Raw genomic sequence first — 8,237 nt, forward strand, 5'->3', positions numbered from 1 at the left:
GAACTGGTCCCTACTTAGGAAGACAGAGGCAAAGAAATCGTTAAATATGTTAGCTTTGTCATCTGGCGTGATGACTAAGTTGCCCATCGTGTCCTGCAGGGGCCCCACATTACCCGGGACCCTCTTTTTACCCCCTATGTATTTGAAGAAGGACTTCTTATTGTCCTTAATCCGGGAAGCTAGTCCTATCTCCAACTCTGCCTTGGCCCTCCTGACTGCCCCCCTACATCCTCGGGCGACTATAACATAGTCCTTCTTGGCGATGACCCCATCTCTCCATTGGGTATATGCCTCCCTTTTAGCAAGGAGACATTCCCGGATGCTCTTAGTGAGCCATGGGGGTTTATGTGCCCTCCTGCTCCCTTTGACCCTTGTTGGGATTACCTCCCTTTGGGCATGGAGGATCGTCTCCTTAAGGAGCAACCACTCACCTTCGACATCTGATTCCCTTCCCCTCTGGGTTCTCAGCGCTTCCCCAACGATCCTCCTTAGCTTGTTGAAGTCAGCCCTCCTAAAGTCTAGGGCTGTTGCCTTGCTGCAGCCCTTTGCCACCTTACGCTGGATGGTGAATTCCAGCAAGCGATGATCACTGTCTCCCAGGTGGCCCATCACCCGCAGCCCCCTCACCAGGTCATCACCCGTGGCCAGCACTAGGTCCAACAAGGCGTCTCCCCTGGTGGGACTGTGCACCTCCTGGGTTAGATGGAGGTCCTGCAGTCTGGCTAAGAACCGACGTGAGCAATCAGACTTGGCTGACTGCTCCTCCCAGCAGATGTCTGGGAAGTTTAGGTCCCCCATGATGACCACATCCTTAGCCCTCACTGCCTCTGTAAGCTGACCTAAGAATTCCAGGTCGAGCTCTTCTCCCTGGTTGGGAGGTCTATAGTAGACTCCCACCGTTAAGTCTCTCTCCCCTGGACTGCCTTTTACTCTAACCCAGAGCACCTCAGAGTGCCCCCCCTCTACCCCCATGCTAATTAACGAGGAAGTATATTCCTCCTTGATGTAGAGTGCTACTCCTCCACCTTTCCTTCCTATCCTGTCCTTCCTGTATAGCCTATAGCCCTTGACACTCACCGCCCAGTCATGCGATGAGTCCCACCACGTTTCTGTGATCCCTACTATGTCAGGGCTGGTGACAGCTAGGAGGAGGGCGAGTTCCTCCTGCTTCTTCCCCATACTTCGAGCATTCGTGTAGAGGCATTTGAGGCCTTCAGCGGTTGTGCCCACTGACCCCCTAGTCTCAGCAATGCCCCGTCCCCTATCGCTTACCTGTTTCTCCGTTTTGACCATTGGTCTGGGCTCGCTGGCTGTTGCTGGGCCTGGTATCTCATCGTCTCCTCCGCCCTCATCTTCCCCCTCCCCCGACGAGCCTAGTTTAAAGCCCGCCGAAGGAGGTTCACCAACCTGGAAGAGAACACACGCTTACCTTTAGGGGAAAGGTGGAGCCCATCCCATCCCAGCATGTCTCTCATCACGATGTGCCGGTCATGGCTGAGGAAGCCAAAGCCCGCCTCGAAGCACCATTCCTGTAGCCTCCAGTTGGTCTCCGCAATGCACATCTCGTGACGTCTGCCGCGTCCGCTCACTGGCAGGATGGAAGAGAAGACCGCCTGTGCGCCCATCTCCCTCAGCACGCCTCCCAGAGCATGGTAGTCCTCCATCAGGTGATCAGGGGCTCTCCTGGCCGCATCGTTAGTACCCACATGGACAAGGACCATGGGGTAATAATCGGAGGGCTGGATGATGGACTGGAGCATCCCCTTCACATCCTGAATCTTCGCTCCGGGCAGGCAGTATACCTCACGTGCTGAGGGATCCTGGCGACAGATGGGGCCCTCCGTACCTCTCAGGATGGAGTCACCAATCACGATGACGCGACGCTTCCTCCTCTTAGGCCTCTTGACTCCCGCCGCCCGCACAGGACATTGTGTGCACAAAGTCTCCTCCCTGGAATCTTCCACTGCTCCCTCCTCCTCCAGGGCTGCCAGGACCTCATATCTGTTCTCCAGATGGACAGGAGGAACTGGTGCCGCAACATGGTTAATAGCTCTGGCGCGGGAGACTGTCTGCCACTCAGCGGTGGAGGGCTCATCCCGGTCTGCCCTCTCCTCTGTTGTATCACCCTGCAGAGAAAGAAAATACCTATCAATTTCCTCCTCTGCCTCACGGATTCCCCTCAGCCTGCTAACCTCCTCCAGGAGCTCCTGCACCCGCTCCTCCAGGGTCCTAAGGCGGATACCTACAGGACAGGTGCAGGAGTCCCCAGTCCCTGCCCCCCCAGACCTTGCCAGGCAGTTCCCGCAGGCCAGGGGGTTGGAGGACGGCAGCCCCCCCGAGGGCTCTGTCTGGGTGGAGGCCTCGGACAAGCCCCGGGAAGGCCGCGCCCCCCGGGCAGGGGCCCTGGCAGAACTCCGTGTCGACACCATCGCAGGAGTTGCTGCCCTTACTAGCAGAGCAGGGGTCAGCCTCTGGGCCCCGCCTGTTCGCCCCGCCGGCGCGAACGCCGCCGCAAACGCCGGCGCGCTCTTACAGACCGCGCCTGTTTGCGCGCTCTGTTCGCGCGGCTCGGGAGCGCGGCTCCCTACCGGCTCAGCTAAGAGGGACCCGGGGGGCTTCCCCTCCGGATCCGGCTCAGCTGCGCCGGCCCCTCAGTCCCTCAGCCCCACTTACCTTAGGGGGATCAGCTGCTGCTGGCCCCTCAGCTGCTCCGCTCGCCGCCGCCGCTTCTACTGCTGCACTCTCCTCCGCTCCGGGTCCAGAAAGGAGGCACACGTGTGGGAAGGACACACGTGCGCCTGAGTCCCTCTTCTCCCCGCTGCTCCTGACCTCCAAGTTGTCTTTGGAATGACTAGCAGTTAACGTGAATGAGCCATTATTAAGTTCCAGCTGTGAACACAATCATTGTCCCAGAGAGAAAGCATTAGCACATTTTATCTAGCATACTTCACAGGTATTTCAAGTAAGACAATGGACTAGTAGGGGGAATCCCAGAACTGAAAGCTTTTTCCTGGAAGAAATAAGGGATGCAGACAGAAGTGCAGCTGCCAGATGTAACTCAGAGTGTTTTCTGCAAAGCGTTACCCCAGACCAAACAGAAGTGCACTGTTGGTTCCAGCAGGGAGGGGAATCTGGCTACGGGCTGGGAGCCTGCAGCCAGGTTCCCATAGCAATGGCCAGGGCTCTTGACTAGCGCTCACCATTTCCAGAATGGGAGCGGGGAAAGGCAAAGGAGGGAGCTCATTCTTGGGCTTCCAGAGCTGGTGCTGAAAGTTGCGGGGTGGGGGGTGAGTTGGAGCCTCTCCTCCACCTAAATAAGCTCAGTTCCCTCACCTTCTCCTCATAATTCATGTGCCCAGCCCCATAACCATTTCCATTGCCCTCCACTGGACTCTCTCCAATTTGTCCACATCCTTTCTGTGCTGGGGGCCCCAAAACTAGATATAGGACTCCAGATGTGGCCTCACCAGTGCTGAATAGAGGGGAATAATTACTTCCCTCACTCTGTTAGCAATTGTCCTACTAATGCGAGGCTCTAGTCTCAAACTCGGGATCAACTCCTTTCCCAGACAGCAAGTGCCTCATTGAGAAACATTCCCTCTGTGTTGCTTTATTATTCCTGTCCTCTCCCATTCTTGGCTGCCTAGGAGCCATCTCCAAAAGGAGCACTGCAGCAGGTTCTGGCTAATATCTGACCTGTGATATGGTGGTTAGAGTGTTGTGCTGAACTCTCAGAAAGAGGTGGGGGGGGGCTCCAATTCACCCACCCCACCCTCCAAGTGTACCTGGAACCCCCCCAGGCTGAACTGCCTCCACTCCCTTTCCCCACTGCTGTTCAGAAAAGAGTAACAGGCTGGGAGTACAGCAGACACAAGTTACAGAAGACGCTACATTTTGAAACGTCTTTATCTGATACCTCGTGCAATGAGCAGTCAGATTTTTTTGCCTGGTTGGCCATTTTTGAAGCTGTCTGTAGGTGTTCACTTTTGTTTGGTCATGGCTATAGGCTTCTTTCTCTGGCCAAATCAGGCAAAAATTGTCACTTAGGTCTGCACCCAAGATGTCTGTTTATACCCCTAAGTTTCTGGAGTAGGAGGGCATGGCCTTTCTGAAATTGTGACTATGAGAAAAGGGGGGAGGGGGAGGAACCACTCATCATTAAAATAACTAATTTATTTCCAAAGAGGGAGAGTCGGGCAGTATGGTTCTAATCCCGACTCTGTCACAAAGGGCCTCTTACTACTTTTCAGCTTCCCATTGCAGAAAGGAGATAATATTACTTACCTCTCCATTGCAAGAGTGTTACAAAAATGAATTTTATCATGCTGAAGATGAAAAGTTAAATATATGAGCTAAGACTTCACTCTTGCACTTATTTCATTGCTCTTTGGACACCTAAGTTGAAACCCTGGCAGCTGTATGGCTTGCTACCAGCTTAATAAAAAGTTGCTTTAGGTATCAAAATAAATCTAAGGATGTTCTACCCTTTAGCCTTATGACAATACATCATCATAGGCTGCTTAAGTAGTATCAACCACAGCATAATAAAGCAGCTAACCACCAGAAAGTACACAAGAATCCAAAGCCAAAGTAAAAGGGCAGATAACGTGAGAAAGATAAATCCACAACATCCAATTCTACAGACTATTTTTTAACAGATTTAAGAATGTAGACATCTAACCTCAGCACAATTACCCTTGTTAAATACAGATCATTCTCTTTTCTGCTGGGATATTCTTGAAGGCTGGACTGAGGTGAGAACATTGCAACTTCAGCATATTTGGTTGGGAGTCCAGACATCCCAGGAGTGGTCCTCTTGTCAGCCACTAAAACCAGTAAAAGATGATATGAAGGAGGCAGCAGCAAATTAAGGTAAGAAAAAGACTTTGGAGGTCAGCTAATGTTCCTTAGTTCCTCTGGGTGGTTTTCTATCATCAAGATCAATACCATAATTCTAGCACATAGATCTAATCCTTGTATTTACACAATCCACCTGGATAAGAAATCAGAGGGGTATTTTGCTAATGCAGATCCGTGAACATAGTGTAACACTGGCAAAACTATTTAGGTAGTGGGAAAGTAAAAAGACATTAAAATAGATGTCTGAGCATTACTCACAAATTAAAAACCCATCACGTGGACTTGACTGTTCCCAGAAATGCCTCTAAAATCTATACTTGTAGGGTGGAATTCTAGTTCTCTTTGCTTGTCTAAGTGGCAGTTTTCTCCCCGGCTGTTTTGGCCCCGACATAATGCACTGGAAGTGTAAATGCACATGTTGGCTACTGATTGAACATATGCATATGTATATGTGATAGGTATATGTGCACATAGTTTCATAGTTTCATAGTAGCTAGAGTCGGAAGGGACCTAGGTAGATCATCTAGTCCGACCCCCTGCCTTAGCAGGAAAGAGCACCGGGGTCAGATGACCCCGGCAAGGTGCTCATCTAACTTCCTTTTAAAAATCCCCAGGCTCGGAGCCTGCACCACTTCCCCTGGAAGCTGGTTCCAGGCCCTAGCCACCCTGACTGTGAAGTAGCGCCTCCTAATATCTAATCTAAACTTACCCTCCGCCAGTTTGTGACCGTTATTCCTGGTCACTCCTGGCAGCGCACGGGGGAACAGGGACTCCCCCAATACCTGCTGATCCCCCCTGACCAGTTTGTAGCAGGCCACAAGGTCCCCCCTTAGCCTTCTCTTGTGGAGGCTAAACAGGTTCAGGTCCCGTAGCCTATCCTCATAAGGCCTGCCCTGCTGACCCCTGATCATACGAGTGGCCCTCCTCTGAACTCTTTCCATATTGTCCACGTCCCTCTTGAAGTGTGGCGCCCAGAACTGGACGCAGTACTCCAGCTGCGGCCTGACCAGTGCCGCATAGAGGGGGAGGATCACCTCCCTGGACCTGCTCGAGATGCATCTGTGGATGCATGATAGGGTACGATTGGCCTTCTTGACTGCCTCCCCACACTGCCGGCCCATGTTCATCGTGGAGTCAATGACGACTCCAAGATCCTTTTCCGTCTCCGTGCTGGCAAGAGGAGAGTTCCCCAACCTGTAAGTGTGGTGCCGGTTCTTCCTCCCCATGTGCAACACCTTGCACTTATCAGTGTTAAACCCCATCCTATTCTCATCCGCCCACCGTTGCAACCTGTCAAGGTCAGCTTGTAGCCTATTGCACCCTTCTAGTGCACCCACATCCCCCCACATCTTAGTGTCATCAGCAAACTTGAACAGGGTGCTTTCTACCCCCTCATCCAAGTCACTGATGAAGATGTTGAACAGTGCAGGCCCGAGGACCGAGCCCTGCGGAACCCCACTGCCCACATCCTTCCAGGTCGAGAAGAACCCATCCACTACCACCCTCTGGGTGCGGCCCTCCAACCAGTTGGCGACCCATTTGACCGTGTGGGCATCGACACCACAGTCTCTCAGCTTTTTGATGAGGACAGGGTGAGAGACAGTGTCGAAAGCCTTCCGGAAGTCCAAAAAGACTACATCCACAGCAACCCCTGCGTCTAATGATTTGGTGACCTGATCGTAAAAGGCCACCAGGTTGGTCTGACAAGACCTGCCACTGATAAACCCATGTTGGTTGCCCCTGAGCATGCATTCCCCCGCAAGGCCCTCCTGGATGTGTGCCAGGATAATTTTTTCAAAGAGCTTACCCGGGATTGAGGTCAGACTAACTGGCCTGTAATTTCCCGGGTCCTCTTTTTTTCCCTTTTTGAAGATAGGGACCACATTGGCCCTCTTCCAGTCCTCCGGCACCTCGCCAGAGCACCACGAGTGCTCATAGAGCCGTGCCAGGGGTCCCGCAATGACCTCAGCCAGTTCCTGTAGAACCCTAGGGTGAAGATCGTCCGGACCAGCGGACTTGAACACGTCCAGCTTCTCCAGAAGTACCCTAACTAACTCCTCGCTAACCCTTGGCCCAGGCGTGTCTCTCTCGGGGCCCGAGGGGGGCCCAGCAGGGAGGTGGCTGAACTGGTCCCTACTCCAGGTATATGCATACCTGAGTGGAAGTCTGGGAAAAAAAAATGATGGGCGGCAGGGACCCCTACAGTCAAGTGATTAGGCCACTGACCCAGGAGGTGCTGGATTCTGGAGCCCCCATTAGCCAAAGGGGTTTGAATTTGCATCTCTCCTCCCCGCCATTATCTGGACCTCTTTCTGGTGCTCTTTTTGAGACAGTGTCATTGCCCCATCCATTAGTCATTGGCTAAAGTCAATGGGTGGCAGTGAAGAGGGAAATGTCTGCCGTAGTGGAATCATAGAATCATGGAAAATGAGGGTTGACGGGACCTCAGAAAGTCACACCTAGTCTAACTTCCTGCTGAAAGCAGGACCAGCCCCAACTACATCACCCCAGCCAAGGCTTTGCCAGGTCTTTCCAAGGATGGAGATTTCGCAACCACCCTGGGTAACCGGTTCCAGTGCTTCACCACTTTCCTAGTGAGAGAGTTTTTTCCTAATATCCAACCTAAACTTCCCTTGGTAATGTCACTCCAGGGTGAGTTCTGTGAACCTATCTATGATCTGAGGTCCAGGTATCTGATAAGAGGTTGCCTGCCCTTCTCTTTCTTCCCTCCTTTCCTTTTTCTCTGATTGATAATTTAATATCCAACTAAAATTTTCTCTTGCTGCAACTTGATCCCATTGCTTTTTGTTCTGCCATCTACCACAACTAACAGGCCAGCTCCATCCTCTTTGCAACCTCCCTTCAGGCAACTGGTCTAAGGACAAACATTACACATAAACAGGTTTAAGTGATCAGAAACTGGCTTAAACCTGTAACAGAACAGATGTTCAGTGGACATAGACCAGTTTGAAAATGGCTGAAACTGGTTTGAGATAAACCTGGTTGAATGTAGTATCAGACTTAAGTGATTTGTGTCAAACTAGTTTATGCAATGTCTGTCCCAGACCCGTTCCTGGTTTAAGTTAAATCACAGTCCCCTAGCATCCCAACATACTCTCTGGGCTGGGCAGGGCTCTCTGCTTCAAAGCAGGGCTGGCCCCTCCCCTCTGCTTCCTGGCTGAGGTTTGCAGCTCTGGCAGAGATTGGCAGGCACAGGGTCTGCAGGCTTCCTTGTGCCCTACTTCCCTTCACTGCTCAAGCAGGAACTGCCCCCGCACCCTCCCACCCTCCCTCCCATCCCCCACAGCATGGACCCCAGCCCCAGGGACCCTAAGCATGTGCTATGTTAGCTAATGTGTATCTCTCTCCAATTTGAC

At 52.2% G+C, this 8,237-nt stretch overlaps 1 protein-coding gene across 3 annotated transcripts; it reads right to left on the reverse strand.

Moving 5' to 3' along the window:
- Nucleotides 1-869: 869 nt before the first annotated feature.
- LOC149867950 (uncharacterized) lies at nucleotides 870-2,807 on the reverse strand. Of its 3 annotated transcripts, none has more exons than XR_016440937.1 (3): nucleotides 2,674-2,807; nucleotides 1,847-2,126; nucleotides 870-1,588 (listed from the first exon to the last, which is right to left on the reverse strand). XR_016440937.1 is itself a non-coding variant. In XM_090037156.1 (3 exons), exons 1-3 carry the CDS (start codon nucleotides 2,427-2,429, stop codon nucleotides 1,374-1,376), a joined length of 681 nt encoding a protein of 226 aa, XP_089893282.1. In that variant the 5' UTR covers nucleotides 2,430-2,485; the 3' UTR covers nucleotides 870-1,373. The 3 variants fall into 3 exon arrangements, 2 of the variants coding, with proteins under 2 accessions (XP_089893282.1, XP_089893281.1); XM_090037156.1 differs by lacking the exon at nucleotides 2,674-2,807 and having other exon boundaries at nucleotides 870-1,407; nucleotides 1,525-1,588; nucleotides 1,847-2,485; XM_090037155.1 differs by lacking the exon at nucleotides 2,674-2,807 and having other exon boundaries at nucleotides 1,847-2,485.
- Nucleotides 2,808-8,237: the final 5,430 nt, after the last annotated feature.

This window comes from Crocodylus siamensis, chromosome 3 (genome assembly GCF_052110815.1).
Source record: "Crocodylus siamensis isolate JL-2025a chromosome 3, ASM5211081v1, whole genome shotgun sequence".
Classification (NCBI taxonomy): Eukaryota; Metazoa; Chordata; order Crocodylia; family Crocodylidae; genus Crocodylus; species Crocodylus siamensis.

Excerpts from the sequence above, each read along its gene's own strand:
- LOC149867950 (XM_090037155.1), bottom strand. The coding sequence starts at position 2,429 with ATGGTGTCGACACGGAGTTCTGCCAGGGCCCCTGCCCGGGGGGCGCGG. Across the intron at positions 1,589-1,846 it reads TGGTGACTCCATCCTGAGAG|TGAGCGGACGCGGCAGACGT; the intron begins GTACGGAGGGCC and ends CCATCCTGCCAG.